At 45.0% G+C, this 18,821-nt stretch overlaps 1 protein-coding gene across 2 annotated transcripts in view; it reads left to right on the top strand.

Annotated features, from left to right (window-relative positions):
• Positions 1 to 18,821, top strand: part of CLSTN2 (calsyntenin 2) — a 735,088-nt gene that overhangs the window by 675,042 nt on the left and 41,225 nt on the right. For both annotated transcript variants that reach the window (XM_005201877.5, NM_001206757.2), the window contains exon 9: positions 9,054 to 9,216. In XM_005201877.5, coding sequence (XP_005201934.2) covers positions 9,054 to 9,216 — 163 coding nt within the window. The remainder of the gene's footprint in view (positions 1 to 9,053; positions 9,217 to 18,821) is intronic.

The raw sequence follows: 18,821 nt of genomic DNA, 5'->3' as shown, positions 1-18,821 counted from the left end.
CTATCCACTGTACAGATGAAGAAACTGGCACTTAAAGAAACTTGCCCCAGGTTCCAGATCAGAAAGGTGGTTTCCCCTACTACAAAGCCATTGCCTGTCAGTGAGACTGCAAGGAGGCAACCATGCCTGGGGGTGGGATGGGGGGGTAGGGTGGGAGGCTGCTAAGATAGTCCTGGGTCCTTTCCAGGCCAGGGTCTTACTGTTACTAGGACTCACTCATATCTGATGACCTTCACCCTCCTTCCTTGACCCCATGAGGCTCCAATCTTCCAGAACTCTCCATGTCTGCTGAACTTTTGCGACCCTTCCTCTTGGGCTGCCAGCCTAGTGAGGTCACCAGGATTCCAGGTGTTTGATACAGATATGGCCTCATCCCCATGATCATGATCATGCTCCAGCTTCCTAACCTGGACTCTCATCACCTTTTTCTAGAGGAACCAATTCCACTATTGCTGGCTTATACTGTAATCATTCATTCATTCAGTAATTGTAAGTGGCCATTGTTTCCCTTAGACCGTACCTTTAGAAACTCACAGTCTTTTATGGGACGGAGTCTTACTCATGTGGTGGGACCCTAACTGCCTCAACCCCATCCTAAAGTGATGGGGTTCACTCACTTTCAAGACAATTCCTTTCTGGAACCATGCAATCTGTCTTTGTGCAGTCAATTGTGATCAGGGAAAGAACCCTAGAGGAGGAATAGTCTCTTTCCTGACTGTCAAGTTGAAAACACATGCTTCCTGGCCTGTTAAAATATTAAACTTTCTCTGTACACAGTCGCTTACAACCCGCAACAGGCAGACCATGCCTCCAAGGCTCCAATCTGAGCCCCAAGGCCCTGACAGATGTTAGCTGTTGGGGAAATTCAGGATGAGAATACCTGTAGATGAATTCCATGGCATGTCCTGGAAACAAAAACCAGGGAGGAGGGGGAAAGCTGGGCTTGAGAGGCTTTTTGTTTTGGGGGGTGTGAGGGAGTGCTCAAATGTGTGATCAGAGGCAGGAAAGCTTCCAGGTGGGGCAGGAGGGATGGTGAGAGGGGAGGGTATATACAGACAGGAGCATCTGGTGGACAGCAGGAAGGCACTGATAGAAATCTTCCTGTTTTGTTTGCTGTCACATTCCCAATTCCAGGGAAGTGCCTGGGACATAGTGGGCACTCAGTCTGTGTTGAATGAACTGAATGAATCTCACAGGATGTGTCTTCTGAGATTTTTGTTCCAGGCGATATTCATAGGTGCCCCAAGGGCTTCCCAGGTGGCACATAGGTAAAGAACCTGCCTGCCAATACCAGAGATACAAGAGTTATGGGTTCAATCCCTGGATCAGGAAGATCCCCTGAAGTAGGAAATGGCAACCCACTCCAGCATTTTTGCCTGGGAAATCCGATGGACAGAGGAGCCTGGGGGTCTACTGTCCATGGGGTTGCAAAGAGTTGGACACGACTGAGCGCACACACACACACACACACACCAGAAAATAAAATAAAGGACTTCAGAAAATTTGGCAAACTGACTATTTTATTCTCCACAGTAGCACAGTAAGTTCTCTGAAGCAGTGGTTCTCAGACTTATCCTCTCTGAACCACCTAGAGGGCCTGTTAAAACACAGACTGCCAGGCCCACTCATCCTCAGTGGTCTAGGGTAGGGCTTGAGAATGTGCATGTCTAGAGCTTCAAGTTCCTAAATGTCTCAGCTCAGGCTGCTATAACAAAATACCACAGATTGCCAGTTTAGACAACAGACATTTGTTGTTGCTGTTGTTCAGTCACTAAGCTATGTCTGCCTCTTTGCAACCCCATGGAATGCAGCACGCCAGGCTTCCCTGTCCTTCACTATCTCCTGGAGTTTGCTCAGACTCATGTCTATTGAGTCAGTGATGCCATCCAACCATCTCATCCTCTGTTGTCCCCTTCTCCTCCTGCCTTCAATCTTTCCCAGCATCAGAAACTTTTCCAGTGAGTCAGCTCTTTGCATCAGGTGGCCAAAGTATTGGAGCTGCAGCTTCAGCGTCAGTCCTTCTGATGAATATTCAGGGTTGATTCACTCCCACTTTACTGAGAGTAAGATTTCTGCCCTAACCTCTGACTCTCACATGAACTCAGCCAACCCTACCTCTGTGGGGCTTTGCAGAATTTGCCAATCAGCCCCAGGCTGGGCAAGAGAAGCTTTGTCCTGGTTGAGGGACTAATTGAAATGCACCTTTTCATTGCATGGAAATAAGGCCCATCATTAAGACCTGGAAGTTAAAGGATCTCCCCAGGATGTCTTGCTGGGGTGACACCAGCTGATCCAGTAAGCTGATCACACAGGCAAAAATCATATCATGGTGCCAGGGCACGTCTTATCATTGCTGCATAATAAAGGTGTTCCTCTCTCCCCATGGATAAATTTAAATCCTGGGTGCTAGCAATTCTTGATTTATACTCTCTGAGCACAAATTATGAGGACGGCATTTGGGGATAGTTTTGAGGATTTGCCCAAATGTTCCTCAACCAAATTGCAAATGGGAGAAGTCGCTTTGACACAGGCCACCTTTTATGTTTCCCGCTCCCCTGGGCTCCACTGCCCTGAGTCAGCAATTGCTTTTTGACAGAAGACCCAGCAGGTGCTTTCTGAGCTGTCATAAACACCTGCTGCTGAAAAACCACTGAACTTTTCCCTGCCAATTCGGAAGTGCAGGCGACCTCCTGGGGAGATCTCAAATTGATTTGCAAATAAGAGTGGCATCTTTGCCTTGGCTTAAGGTTGATCTTAGCACTAACCAAAACCTCATCTTTCTAATGTTCCAAAACAATGGCCTGGGGCCAGGTGGCCTTGCAAGTCCTCAGTGAGAATGCAGTTGGTTTCAATCCTCTTGGTTCATTAGCGTTCCATTTCAGCAACCGAAGTTCAATTTTGACCTACCCTTCAAATATGTCCTGTGGGGCAGGAGCTTATGAAGCTTATGTATTCACTCTCATCTGAATCTAATATGTGAGAAGGCTGCTGCAGTGAAGAGTGGCTTTCTAGAACACAAGGCACTTACTTAAATAAAGTAACACACTCCTTAGCATGGTGTACAAGCGTCTCAGGATCCCAGCCCCACTGCTTTCCACCAGCCTCACCTCCAGCCACACATACCTGACACAACACTGGTTGGAAAGTATCTTTCTATCACGCACAGAATCCATCTCTCTTGATTGCTTTATCAAATGTTTCATTTTGCTGTAATCTTTCTTCCAATTCACTAACTCTGTTGTCGGCTTTCTTGATTTATTTCAACAACTATGTCTTTTATTTCTGAAATTTCTCTCTGGTTCTTTTTCAAACCTGCCGTCCCCTATCTCCTTTGCAGTTGCTCCATTTTCTCTGGTTCCTGGAATGTGTTTCATCATTTGTTTTGTCTGCTTTCTCTCATGCTTGCAAAGGATTGTTCCCTCTATGTTTTATCAGTTTTTACTCTCCGTTCATCTCCAGCAGGAATTGTCCTGCTCATGCCCTGGGTTGGGAGCACATGTCTCTCCAGAAGTTTTGAATATGTCTTTCCTAAAGGCCTAAAGACTTCAAAGATGCATTTTTAAAGTAGAGTCTAAGCTCTGAATTTCCACATCAAGTGGGCTGTTTACACTTGAAGCGAATGTGCATGCTCAGGAATGGCTTGGAGGGGTAACATCTCAGAAGAGATGCTTACCAGAGTGATTGGCTGGCTTCCCCAGCCAATCAATGTTGGCAGTTGTCCCAAGACCCAGACTTCAGACAGTCCCAGACTTTATGCAGACATGCCAACTCGAGTTTTCTTTGCACAGAAGACCTGAGTCATTCCTGATTCCTGTGGGCTTTGAAACCACAGCTGATAGGCTGAGCCTTTCTCTCTTATTTTTGTTTTATATTGTTGCTGTTGTTGTTATAGTTTATGCAGCATCTCAATGTGTTTGGAAAAGGGAAGGAGTTTCCATATCTGTTCAGGTTGAAAATATGCTCTAAGTATTTGGAGTACTTTGTTTTAGCTCAGTTCACACAACAACCCCATGATGTACATACTATTATTACCCTTACTCTACAGGTGAAGGAATTAAGGACCAGGAAGCTTTAAGTACTTTCCTGAAGTCCAGAACATGGTTCCCCAGAAATTCCTAAAGCCAGTGTGATACCCACCCTGTGACCCCTAGGCTCACCCTACACGGACTCCCTGCCCCCTCCTTGGTTGCCCTGCCCACTGCACTCTGTGGCTGCCTTCAGCCCCAGGGCAGCCCCTCACTCTGTCCCACCCACACTCATACCAAAGCTTTATCACACGTCTCCTGCTACATTTGGTCCTCTCCCCCTGCTGAAATGCCTTCCATCTTACTGTAATGTCAAACACACTTTCTCGACCTTTCCCCTCTCTAGTACATACTGTAAATTCTAAGGAGAAATGAGGGTGGAGTGGTGAGAGCAAATGAGAGAAGCATCTTCGGAATTTGGCAGTAACTTAGCTGGAGGGAGGGACAGAGGGAGGAAGTCAAAAGCAGTGCCCAGTGTACTGGCTTGGATGACAGATTGGATGAGGGAGCATTCGCAGAGGCGGAGGACACAAGACGAGGAGCAGGCAAAGCTGGGCACAGGGCTCTTGGGCTCAGTGTGGGGCATGTTGAGTTTGAAGTGCCTGTAGGACATCTAGCTGACCACTCGGGCAATCTGACACGTGAGTCCGTCACTCAAGAGAAAAGTGTCTGGGACTTCCCTGGTGGTCCAGAGGTTGAGAATCCACCTGCAAAGGCAGGGGACATAGATTCGACCCCTGGTCTGGGAGTATCCCACATGCCAGGGGGCAGTTAGGCCCGTGCACCACAACTACTGAGCCTGCACACGCTAGAGCCCATGCTTCACAAGAGAAGCCTGCACACCGCAACTGAAGAGTGGCTTCCATTCACTGCAACTAGAGAAAGCCCACACGCAGCCATGAAAATACAGGGCGACCAAAAAAAAAAGTAAAAGTAAAAAATAATTATTTTAAAAAGAATAAGAGATAAGTATGTGCTCAAGACCCTGATTTGGCAGTGAGCATGCCGAAGATGCAGTTTCGATCTTTGGGTTGCGAAGATCCCCTGCAGAAGGAAATGGCATTTCACTCTAGTATTCTTGCCTGGGAAATTGCCTGGCAGAGGAGCCTGGCAGGCTACAGTCCATGGGGTCACAAAGAGTCGGGCATGACTTAGAAACTAAACAACAACAAGGGAGGATTAAATGGTACAAGGAAGAGGAAAAGCTGCTTTGACACTGAGTAGCATGTTCCAAGATTGATTGTTGCTATGACTACCATCTTCCTCAGGTCCTCAAAGATTGGTACCTCGTACTGCCTATAGAAAGAAAAAAAAAAAAAGCTATCCAAGTCCTAGGACCTCAGTTCCAAGCTGTCCTTGTAGCCTCATCTGCCACTCCTCACCTTTCCCAAACCAATGTGACTGTGTCTGTGCTCCTTCCCTCCTCACAGGGCAATCAGACACCCACCCCCCTCTACCATGCTACCCTGGTGCCTCACACAATCTGTGGGCATGAGTCACAACTGTTGCAAGCCTTTTTGTCAATTCTATGTCTGAACTGGAAGCTCCATGAGGGCAGGTGCTTTCTTTCCTTCACAAAGCAGGATATGCATTTAGTAAATGTCCACAGGACTGAATGAATGAGTGAATCTCCATTCATCCCAAACCTATTATCTTTTTTTTTTTTTTGGCAATAGGATTGATGAATGAAGGATTAAAAGATTGTTGCTCCATTTGCCTGAATGTTTTCCTTACCATCTATTGTTAATGGAGCCTTAGTAGTTCTAGTCACCCTACTTGCCACTTTTCCCAGCCAGAAGTTTGGATCTCACAGTGCATTGTGTCTTGTCTGTAAGACTAATCTCAGTTCCCATTTCATTCGAGTCTCTTGTGTATTTGATACCTAACCACCACCACCCCTGCCCCAAATTGAAAATCTAGAGTAAAGCACATACCTGACAAGTTCTGCATTCCACACAGCCTCTAGTACACTCCCTCACACATTGGTTTGTAGGTAAATGCATCACACATTGAATAACTATGTTCAAAAATACCTGATTTCCTGAGAAAACCAACTCGGAACTTCCCATGTGGCCTTTTCTAGGCCATTTAGACCAACTCTTGGCAGCCTAACTTCCTCCCCTCTCATGAGAGGCTTCTCCAGTCCCCAGCTCACCCTAGAGTACCACCCTGCTCCCAGCCCAGATCTCCTTGGCGTTGTTCCTGCTACCCACCCTGTAAGTGATGTGAAAGAAAGCGAGCCAGAGGACCCAGCCTCCACCCAGCTTTGGCAGACATGGAGTACTGTAGAGTCAACCAGCACGTGGATTCAATGTGGCCATCAGGCCCGAGAGCATGGCCACTGGAAGTGGGGTGATGGTGACCTGGGCAAGGGAGCCCCCTTGTGCTGCCCAATTGACTTTTGTGTTCTGTCTACATTTCAAAGGGCATGAGGTGTAGAGAGGGTTACTGCACTTCCACCTGCCCTCTTCCCACCCTGGACTAGTCAGAGGTTTCCTGATGCCTCAGAGAATATCCTGGGGATGGGGGTATTCTGACTAGCCATCCTTGACTTGCATCCTGGACTGCAAGTCCAGGATACATTGGGCCTCCTTGGATTGGAAGCTTCCTCATTTGGAACTCTCCCTAGTTTCTCATTCTTCTGTTGCCCCCAGGCCCTGTCTCCAGGTTTTCCTTTGTACCACACTTATACCCCTAGGTCAGGAGAAGGCAATGGCAACCCACTTCAGTACTCTTGCCTGGAAAATCCCATGGGTGGACGAGCCTGGTAGGCTGCAGTCCATGGGGTCGCTAAGAGTCGGACACGACTGAGCAACTTCACTTTCACTTTTTCACTTTCATGCATTGGAGAAGGAAATGGCAACCCACTCCAGTGTTCTTGCTTGGAGAATCCCAGGGACGGGGGAGCCTGGTGGGCTGCCGTCTCTGGGGTCACACAGAGTCGGACACGACTGAAGTGACTTAGCAGTATACCCCTAGATCAGCCTCACCTGGGTCCCAGACCTACCCCCAGACTCCTGTACCCAGTCCAGTGTCTGATCACAGGCATCAAGTAGGAGGGGAGTATAAATCGGGTTAGGACCTCTAGTGGGATATACGCAGTACTGAACTGTATACTTATGAAGCGTAACAGGATTTTGGAAGTGTCTGCCTGGAACCCTCCTGCTTACCTTTCAAGAGTCCCTAAAATATTCATCAGCCTTTATCAGGTTAATGGACTTCAAAAGAGTAATTTTCTGAGACATGAGACAAGACAGTATAAAAAGAACATTAAGGGGAAAAAATCTTACTCTAAAATGAAAGGGAAAAGATCATTTAGCATCCCTGTTGGTGTTATCTATTCATGAGAAACAGCACATTTAATCCAGAGTGGGGTGTAGGGAGGACTTCGATGCCCTCACTTGGGGGTCACCTTCCTGCAGAACTCATCTGTCTCTGCTGCCACAGATGACAGGGGCGATGAAGACAAGAGGATGCAGAAGGATCTGAGGGGGAGGGAGTGGGGAAGAGATGGAGTCTAATGTGACTTCTAAGGCACTTGCTTGGATTGGAGGAAGGGGGTGCCATTCCCCAGCCTTGCCACCTTTTATTCTTCCTAGCTCCTTTCCCAAGACATGCCATGTTGGTTTCTAATTTGGATCATACTGCAAAGAGATCAAACCAGTCAATCCTAAAGGAAATCAACCCTGAATAGTCATTGGAAGGACTGCTGCTGAAGCTGAAGCTCCAATACTTTGGTCACCTGATGCAAAGAGCTGGCTCACTGGAAAAGTCCCTGATGCTGGGAAAGATTGAGGGCAGAATGAGAAAAGGGCAACAGAGAATGAGATGGTTAGATAGCATCACCGACTCAATGGACATGAATTTGAGCAAACTCCGGGAGATAGTGAACGACAGAGGAGTCTGCCATGGAGGTACAGAGTCAAACATGACTTAGCGACTGAAAAACAAGTGGGATTTGAGTACCTTGAGGTCAGGAATAGTGACTTTATCCTGGCTCCAAATGTCTCTACCCACCCATTAAGGTTAGGTTTTGGTTCCCAGGTCTAAGACCAAAAGTCTTAGGTACTAAAATTATGAGCAGACATGAATGTGAGTGTGCTCTGTACCAAGTTCAGCCAGGAGGACTCATTGTCATCCTTCTTTGGCTTCCCAGGGACTCTAAGGAAGGATGAAGCTGAATCTTCTTGGGAAGACTCTGTCTCAGAATTTATTTTGCTTCAGTTGAAGGGAGCATGAGACTACAACAGCTCCTTGGGCAAGCATTAATATAGAGACAAAGGAATTGAAGGTTTTCTGTTCTTATGAAACTCCTTCTTCCTTTGTCTGTTGCTTTGTCCTTGCTCATAACTCCTAATTTCTTCCTCTTCTATTTTGTTCTTTCTTTTTCCCTTCCTCTGCACCTTCTCTATCTTCATCTTCATTTCTACTTCCAGTCTAGCATCTTGCTTTTTGTAGCACCATCCATCCTCAAGCTTCGAAAAACATTTTTGGGCTTCCCTGGTGGCTCAGAGGTTAAAGCGTCTGCCTCCAATGTAGAAGACCTGGGTTTGATCCCTGGGTCGGGAAGATCCCCTGGAGAAGAAAATGGTAACCCACTCCAGTATTCTTGCCTGGAGAATCCCATGGATGGAGAAGCCTGGTAGGCTATAGTCCATGGGGGTCACAAAGAATTGGACATGACTGAGCGACTTCACTCACTCACTCACTATTGCTCACACAGAGCAAATTTAAGTTGACACCCCCACCTGTCCACCAGAACTTGCCAACCAAGATAATCTCCATAGTCAGATATTTACCCAATGATAAGTTTCCCAGGTGTTCCTCAATTCCATGGTTTGCTCCATCATATCTGATGTGCGTTTCTATAACCTCAGTGCATATCAGCCATTATGTTCACTGAGTTCTTTGCAATAAACATTGTTACCCTAAAGGTCTCTTCTCCCCCTTTCATAATTGGAATAAAAGTCCATTGGATGTTTTATTGCATATTCAATTTTAAGTGTTGCTTCTCTTTCTTTTCACTAGATTTGTGACAAAGAATGGCATTACTATGTCATCAATGTGGAGTTTCCTGTGGTCACCTTATACATGGATGGAGCAACGTATGAACCATACCTGGTGACTAACGATTGGCCCATTCATCCATCTCACATTGCCATGCAACTGACAGTCGGCGCTTGTTGGCAAGGTAACCCTTAGGTCCAGCCCTTCTCCCTGGCCTATCTGTGTACAGTCCATCAAAGGTACAGGCAGAGAAAAGGGCAAAGCAAGTGGTATGAGCTTCAGCCAGGAAAATATAGTATCCCCTACTAATAAAACAGGACTTAAAAAGTTAAGGATGAATCCAAGCACTAACCTTGTGTAATAATAAAGCACTTGGCTTGAGACCAGATTTTGACTTTAGATCAACAGGAGCAATTTCAGAATTGCCTCTGAGTTGCTAATGCATTTTATTATTCTGGAACCTTATCTGGTTTCAAACTGGGGCTGTGTAAAGAAAAGCCTGCAAGTGGAATCTGGTATAAAAAATTGCCAGTTGGCTCTGTTGCTCTCTCCACTGGTCAGGAGCCAAGGATCTCTCTTTATTCCCACTCAAATTGTCTAAGATCCCGACTCTCTGTTCTGGGAAGTCACTTCCTCTGCTGCTGCTTCTCCTCCAGTCCCCAGCCCAGACTCATCACCTCTTTGGAAGTAGGAGAGCCAGCTCTCTGAGCGTGCATCTAGCCTTTCTGTTCCCCACTCAGATTTGTGAGCATCTTTGTCTTTGCTCCCTTTAACAGCTGGGGTTCTTTGAAGTATCAGTGAGAGACCAGAGGGGAAGTAAAATGCTCCTCAAATAAGCAGATCAGTACTTGGAGATGACTCCTCAAACTCCTGATGATGCCTTCTTTGAGGGTTACTAAGATTTGAGACCTTGACCATTTGCTGTGGGGGCGGAGGAAAAAGGTGGGTTGTGGTACAAGATTATGACTTGGGAGGACTGGCTCCCTCTAGGGGAGACATAAACCCCTCTGGGTTGGGACAAAGAGTAAATTCTGGGCAGCTCCATGCAAGAGAAGATGGCAAGAAGGGCACGTGGTGCAGCCCTGGGAGCACTAGGGACAAAACCCAGGAAGGAGACAAAGCAGGAATGAGGCAACGGAAGACAGTGTATTTTTTTTTTAATTGAAGTATAGTTGATTTACATTGTTGTATTAGTTTTAGGTATACAGCAAAGTGATTCAGTTATATATATGTATGTATATATATATATATGTATATATATATATACACACTTCTTTTTCAAAATTTTTTCCCTTATAGGTTATTGCAAAATCTTGAGTAGACTTCCCTGTGCTAAATAGTAGGTCCTTGATTATCTATTGTGTTTAAAGTAGTGTGTATATTTTAATCCAAATTCCTAATTTATCCATTCCCCTCTTTCCTTTTTTGATAACCATGGTTGTTTTCTGTCTGTAAGTCTGTATCTGGGTTTTGTTTTTTTTTCCCCAGTTTTTAAATATATTTGTTATTTAACGAAAAGAATTTATTTAGCATTAATTTTTTAAATTTTTAATTGGAGGATAATTGCTTTACAATGTTTGTTGGTTTCTGCAGTGCAACAATATGAATGAGCTATATGTAATGTATATCCCTTCCCTCTTGAGCCTCTCTCCCACCCCACCCCCAGCCCAGCCCTCTAGGTCATCACGGAGCATCAGGCTGGGCTCCCTGTGTTATGAAGCAGCTTCCCACTAGTTATCTGTTTTACACATGATAGTATATATATGTCAGTGCTACTTTCTCATGTTTTTGTTTTGTATATAAGTTCATTTGTATCTCTTTTTTTTTTTTTTTAGATTCAACATATAAGCATTATCAATGATATTTGTCTGGTTTACTTCACCTTGTGTGATAATGTTTAGGTCCATCCATGTAGCTACATATGGCATTATTTCATTCTTTTTTTATGGCTGAGTCAGAGTGTATTTTTGAGTAGAAGTCACCTACTTGAAGTCTGATGTACATCACATGACAGTAAAAATCTTCTCAAATGTTTCATAGAATGTGATAAGAGCTCCCTCAGTATTGCAGAATTCCCCAGGATATGAGGAGAGGAAGACTGTGTCATTTGACGCGAGCCCATGCAACTAGTTAGTATAGCAAGGCACTAATTCAGAGGTTGCCCAGGAATCATTAGTCACTGAACACAGTGTTAGACCAACAGCCCTCTCATGTGGTTGCATGCCCCAGCTAGACGCCACAGCCAGGCCGCAGATATTTTGGGACATAGATTGGATGCTGCCCATAAGAAAGAGCGCTAAGAATGCATTTGAGTCAGTTCTAATGAGGTGGATGAAACCAGAGCCTATTATACAGAATGAAGTAATTCAGAAAGAGAAACACCAATACAGCATTTTAATGCATGTATGTGAAATTTAGAAAGATAGTAACGATGATCCTATATGCAAGACAGCAAAAGAGACACAGATGTAAAGAACAGACTTTTGGATTATGTGGAAGAAGACAAGGGTGGGATGATGTGAAAGAAGAGCATTGAAACATGTATATTACCATATGTAAAATAGATGACCAGTACAAGTTTGATGAATGAAGCAGAGCACTCAAAGCTGGTGCTCTGGGACAACCCAGAGGGATGGGGTAGGGGAGGGAGGTGGGAGGGGGGTTCAGAATGCGGGGACACATGTGCACCCATGACTGATTCATGTCGATGTATGGCAGAAACCACCACAATATTGTAAAGAAATTATTCCCCAATTAAAATAATTTAATTAATTTAAAAAAGAAAGAAAGGGCCCTAATCATGTCACCATGAACCTTACCATGACTTCCCTAGCAGCCCTCAGGGACCACATCTGAGCCCCATCATCCCAGCCTGCAGTGGAAACCTGCAGAATCTCTAACTTCCTTGAGTTCCTATTAATACTTTCTCACCTATCTCCTTATCTAGAGTAATACCTGTATTGCAAGGTTATTATAAGGACTCGGAGCAGGCATTTGGAGTGTGCTTGGCATGTTTCAGTTGAATGAATGTGTAAATTTGAAAACATCTGCTGGTTGCCTCCTCTACCTCCTCCACTGCTCCTTGCACCTAAACCCTATATGGTAGATTTTCCACAAGACCTTGGTACACTTTGGCTTCTGTGATTCCAGCTTCCCCACAGCTCCCTGAACGTACTGACCTTCTCCCCTTCCCCAGGACTAATCCTCACAGACAGGCCCTGGCCAGCCAGGTCCATCTCTAGGTCAGAAAGAAGGTCACTGAGCCTGGGAAAGAGTCAGTCAGAAACAAGCACGGGAAGATGGGGCTGATGTTGTAGGAGAGAACTCATCATCCAGGCTTCTGAGCGCGGAGAAGATTTAGGTATCTTTTCTGAAAGGAAAGATAATCTTTGGTGAATTTTCAGCATGGAAGAAAAATACCTTAAAGTCTTTAAAACTTAGCTTTTGGGGATGAGTATGAGTTCACTAGGCTGATAAAGGTAGCAACAGCATATGCCATGGCAGAGCAGCTTGATGTTGGCGTGCCCAGGGTGCCTATCACTGGAATGTGCATGGATCAGAATGAGTGGAAAGGAGGAAGAGATAGAGTTGAGAGCAGACCATAGGGTGCATCTTGCCTTGTTAGGAGCTTGGATTCTCATGAATATTTACATGCTCCCTGGAGCCATGTTTTTGTCTTGGGTGGTGGTTTAGTCGTTAAGTCGTGTCCAACTATTGTGACCCCATGGACTCTAGCCTGCCAGGCTCCTCTGTCCATAGCATTCTCCAGGCAAGAATACTGGAGTGGGTTGCCATTTCCTTCTCTAAGGGGTCTTCCTGACTCAGGAATAGAACCCAGGTCTCTTGCTTTGCAGGCAAATTCTTTACTGACTGAGCTACGAAGGAAGTACCCTTTGTCTTGGGAGGAGACATCAAAAGGTCTTTCAATAGGACACAGTGCTGTGAAATTGATAGTCAGTAATACAGCCCTTGCCTCGGCATGTTTCTAAGCCTTCCAAACTCCACTTATACACACATTATAAGCCAGCTGTGTGAACAGGCCCCTTTGGGACTGTAATTGTGGGGAGTTTTTCTGGTACTTTTGAGGTTGGCAAGGGAACCAGTTCCCATTTGTGAAATTTCCATTCAGGGGGTTAACAATGGGGATAGAAAATAATGTGCTAGCAGCTGCTTGCTGGGTGCTCCTGGGAACTCAGAGCTGGAACTCAGAGGCTCCAGCTCAGAGGCTGGGCAGGACTCTGCTGCCCCAATTAGTCTACTGTGTCCTGTGATTGAATTGGAAAGCCAGAGTAATCAGTGGAACTTCATTTTCATGGGTATTTTTCCAGTAATTAAAAAAAATGAGATTTCATTTACACTTAGTAAATATTGCCAGGATGGCCTCAAGCAGGCAGCATATCTTAATTCTAGGGAAGGGCTTTTGAAGTCAGGATGGACCTTGCATCTCAAGAGAGTCCTTCTGTCTCTGTGTGGCTGCTGTGTGCCACCTAGCCATCACCTCTGTGCTCTGTGTCAGCGTTTTCAGGATGGAGCCAGACCCTCTCTCCTGGCCAAAATCTGTCTGTGCTGACTGAGAAACTGCTGCCTTTAGACAAATACCAGGTCCCTTGTCTCTCTCTGGGTCATGCCATGTGGGAAGATTGTTTAAAAGACTAATTAATTGTCCTTTTCCTTAGAGTCCCTATTCATCCATTTCTAACAACAAAAATTCAAGTTCTACTCATATGTGATAAAAATTATATAATCTCCTTTGTGTCTGGACCTCTACCCTGGGTCCAGCCACCCAGGCCCTATAACTCAGTTGTCATGGGAGTGAGTCAGGAAGGCTACTGATGCGCCAGCCACAGAGATGACCCAGCAGGTGACACTCCAGAGCACCTCTCCCCCATCACGTCAACCGGAGAAGCTCTGACTTACTAATTTTATATGATATCAGAGCTAGAGTTGTTTTAATGAAATGGCTAAACGTGTTTGAAGAAGCATAGCTGTAAACACACATTTAAGAAGGTACCACCCTGCCCCCTGCCTGAGCCTTATCTGCTCTTGGCAGAGCTCATCACTGTCGTCCCTGCTTGTGGCTCTGTCCCCAGCGACCACCTCATCTCTGCCTCTGCTGGGGACTCTCCTCCACTGCTCTGGACCTTGGCCTTCCTAGAGCGTCCAGCTTTGCCTCTTCCTAACGATAGCACCCCCTGGTGTTGGATGAGGAGGGCCTTCTACCCTAGCTCCTGGTCTGGCTGAGTCCTACCCGCTACTTAACAAACAAAGCAGCAGGAGATAGAGAAGGGGCTAGTTCTAAAAATTAGACTCTGTTAAGGAAAAGACACAGAACCCCACTTACTTGTGGCTTTTGGGAGGGGCTGAGGCAAAGAATACGAATGGCCAAAAAAAGTAATAAAAAGGCAGAAATGATGCTGAAAGTTGCAGTAATCAATAGCATCTGTTCCTCAGACAGAGGGGAATTGGAGCCACATGTGGTCCTGAGATCTGGTGTACATTTTCAGGTCATTATTTTTGCCAGACACTAAAATTAGTACATACCTGGAGCGCATGTCATCACTTAATAAACTTGGTCTAATTTAATACAAATTCTCTTAATAAAGTCTGTGTTGAAATTATTCTGCATCCCTGGAGGTCTCTGCTGCTGAGAGAGAGGCACGTGCTAGCATAGTCTGCCTTACATTCAAGTGGAATTTCCCCAGGGCTTCATGAAGCTTGGGTCCCCCAGGTTCCACAAGGAGGCCAAGGTCTAGTTTGGGAAAACATATAAGCCATCCCCACGGCCCACACTGAAGAGTCACAATGCACCTTTGTTTATTCAAAGCTCTCAGAAACTCACCAAGAAACTAATAGTTTGACATTACCTAACCTGTGGTTCTCAGTCTTATTTCACTATGGAAGTCACTCTGTGTAGATTAGTGTTCCTGGAGCACTGTTTGGGAACCATCTCATTGGAGTTATTAATGGAGGTCTCTATCCCCCACTAAGGCATGGATTTGCAGAAAGCAAGGACTGTCTGCTCTCAAAGACTCCCCTTCCCTCCCCTTTCCTCCTATGTTATGTCCTGGAGAAGGTCAATAATTATTGGTTATTGAATTATACCCCAGTTTTGAGTTTGTTTTGACAAAGGTATATGGCTCATGTCTGATACACAGGGGTGACTAACACAGTGTCTCTTAGCATTGTCTGTATTTAAAAATCAAGTAAAGATGATTCTAGGCCCTAGATTTCATTTGGCATAAGGGTATATTGGTCTAAAGACAACACAGATGAAATCAGCTTTAAAATTTGGTGATTTATGTGTGGAAACAGGATAACTGAGTTACAATTTAAACTTTGAATCTCATTCTAAAAGTTACATTAATTAGAAAATTTTCACAAGGGTCTTAGAGCAAAAAGGCCATTTTAATTCTGAGTATCATTTTAACTTGTCTGAGAGACACACTATGGCAGGGAGGGAAAAAAAAAGAAAGAGACCCCTGAAGAAAGAGAAGACTCCCATGACATCATCTCATCTCAGAGCTCCTTGGTTCTTGCTGGCACCAAAACTGACTGCTAGTTTTGAGTTCCTGCACTGTGCTTAGCTCTGGCTTGGCTTTTCTTTAACAACCCTATGTTGTGGCTGTGATTATCATCTCCATTTTGCTCATGAGGAAACAGACGCAGAGAACATAAGGACCTTGGGAAGGGTCACCTAGAGCCTGGTTTGCACCGAGAACTGTGTCACCCACAGCATTAATTACACTGCCACACCCACCTCTGCTTCTAGAGATATGTAGAACCAGATGGCATTTAATAGCCAAGCAAGGAAGGCCAGAAGATTCTGGAATCTACAGGCAAACCATTTGCCAGGACTCCCCGGGCTTTCTTCCCCAGATCAGACAAAGTCAAGCTGAGGCCAAAGATAATGACTGGCCCACTGGGCATCTTGGTTTAACAGGAGGGCTGAATCTAGAGTCAGAAAAGAATTCTAAACCCTTACTGCTACTGCTGCTGCTTACTTGCTCTGGGTCTTTGAAGACTGTGTCTTGCCTCTGTGCTCCTGGAGAATGGCGGAGCCATTCTGTTTGATATATAAGGGCCATTCCAGCTTTGTGAATCTAGGTGCCTAACGCCAGAGTACTGACTTTTGGGGTCATCCCATAAGTCATATGTTTCTTATGAACTTAGAACCCACCATGTAAATGTTCACTGAAAATGCTGGAAGGACAGAGACATAACAACCAAAGGATCGAGAAAGCCTGCTGAGACTGTGTCATGGCCAGCCCTGAGGGCAGAGCATCCCTGACCACCAGTCCTTACAACTACAGTTCTAAACCCTGGGATTGTGCACAGGTTTTAAAGCCACAGTTTATGGGAGTCTATTACACACTTCACTTAGTCTTTGCATTCAGTGGGTATCTCCATCACTGAAATGAGAGAAAGCAAGATTTCCAATGGTCTCACCATTTGCATTGCTCAAAATTGATAGCTAACCATCTGTGAAATTGTGTTCATTGAGGGGCATCCCCATCAACAAGCCATGCACAGAGCAGCATCCAACCCAAGCAGGAGGGAATATGCCCCCACCCCTCCTTTCTATGTGCTTCTCAGACTAAATAGCTGTGGGAATGACAGCAAGAAAAAAAAAAAAAAGACCAGCAGCATCCCACACATACTTTGCAAAGGGAAGCTACTTTGTCCATTCACACAACACAGGTCTTTTACTCAGAGGAAAGTGAATATTACTGATTCTAAAGCTATGTGTATAGTTGGTGGGCCCACCTCTCAGTGGAAAGAAAGCTGAATGAAAACTCTGGCTCAGAATAACACAAGCTATGTTAAATCACTTTTGCCAAAGACCATTATTTTTCATGAGAACTGTGTTTCCCAGTAAACTTGACACAAACCATTGGGAGTTGGTGCTGAAATCATTCAGTGTCTACAGAACTCCGTGTAATTGGACATTCACCCTCAGCCTTGTATCAATCCCAACCTGTCCTCATCTTTCTGAAGCAGCCCAATTATGAGATCCTCCAAGAAATTCTGCTTGAACCCTCCCAGCCATATGCATTGTATGGCACTCAGGTCAAAAGCTTGAGAGCAAGCAAAACCTGAGTCTTGGAGTATCATCTCCTAGACTGGGGAAAGGCAGATTTTTCCTTCCTCTATTTTCCAAGGATGTTGAAGATACATCTTCCCCACCCTTCTAAATTTAGGACTTGAGATGAAATTGAGGAAGCAACTCCGCTCCAAGCCCCATCTTCTCTCCCTCCTGTCAACCGTTCTTGCAGCAGTGAGCACAAGACAGAGATGCGTTTAAACTGAGGGTAAGATGAAAGAAATCAGAAGAGACAGACTATGATCTCAAAAGTACTATCCTGCAACTTAAGCATTATTAAATAAAATACCCTGGGGAAGAAATTGTCATGTTTTAAGGACCCAGTGTGTGTGTGTGGTAAGTTGCTTCAGTCATGCCCAACTCTTTGTGACCCTATGGACCATATCCTGCCAGGTTCTTCTGTCCATGGTATTCTCCAGGCAGGAATACTGGAGTGTGTTTCCATTTCCTTCTCCAGGGGATCTTCCCAACCCAGGGATCGAACTGCACCTCTTGAGTCTCCTGCATTGGCAGGTGGATTCTTTACCACTAGCACCACCTGTGTGTGTTAGTAGCTCAGTCGTATTCAACTGTCTGTGACCGCATGGACTGTAGCCCACCAGGCTCATCTGTCCATGGGATTTCCCAGGCAAGAGTACTGGAGTGGGTAGCCACTCCCTTCTCCAAGGGATCTTCTGGACCCAGGGATCAAACCAAGGTCTCCTGTATTGCAGGCAGATTCTTTACCATCTGAGCCATCAGGGAAGCCCTGGGGACTTGATAAATCACGGCTATTATTTTCCCCCCTGATCTGTTGGATGTATTTTCTATATCATGTGTTTGGAAATTAATCATGCACTGCCTTAGGAAATGAACTGAACTGGCAATTTACTCTTACATTTTTATTTTACTTTTCCAGTGTCTATACTGTATTCTTCCAACTGAATGTGAGCTCCTGGAAAACACAGTCCTATCTTATCATCAGCTGAATCAAACAGAATGCTAGGCAAACAGCAAACACTTTAAAAATGTGTGCAGATCTAGCCTTAGGAATCTGTGTTTGCAAATATTTGGAGAAGGTTCTTTGTATTGGAAATCAGGTTATTTTCTTTTCTTACGATAATTCATGAGCATATGTATGTCTAAATGTTAGCAGAGAAGCCATGTGGTGTGTGCAGACACCCTAGATATTAAACAGAAAGATTTTTCAGTATATGTATCCACTCTTTTTTTAAATCCCGCATCACAACCACCTCTGAGTGCAAGTATATTTCTAGTTTTTGCTAGCCTCCTATTGCACAATGCTAATTGAATTGCTTTCCTGGAGTCGTGTCATTAATAAAGAGTGCATCGCAGGTCTAGGATTCTTAAGTCAAAAATAGAAAACATGGATGTTTTGCTGAGTGAAAATAGTGTGTAGGAAGATGTTCTGGAACCCAGGAAAGTGTAAAGGATTGTGAGTGGTGAGTGAGCAGATGAGAGGCTCTGGGTGGCAGACCACAAGGGCTCTCTCCCAGCTACACTCTATTTTTTCCGATTTAATTTTAATTGGAGGATAACTGATTTAAAATATTGTATTGGATTCTGCCATACATCACCATGAATCAGCCATAAATATACTTATGTGACCTCCATCTTGAACCTCCCTTCCACCAACCACCCCATCCTACCCCTCTAGGTCATCACAAAGCACCAGTTTGAGCTCCTTG

Source organism: Bos taurus, chromosome 1 (assembly GCF_002263795.3).
Source record: "Bos taurus isolate L1 Dominette 01449 registration number 42190680 breed Hereford chromosome 1, ARS-UCD2.0, whole genome shotgun sequence".
Taxonomy (NCBI): Eukaryota; Metazoa; Chordata; class Mammalia; order Artiodactyla; family Bovidae; genus Bos; species Bos taurus.
Note: the sequence above shows the minus strand (reverse complement) of the source record. Positions and strands in the feature narration are given on the sequence as shown.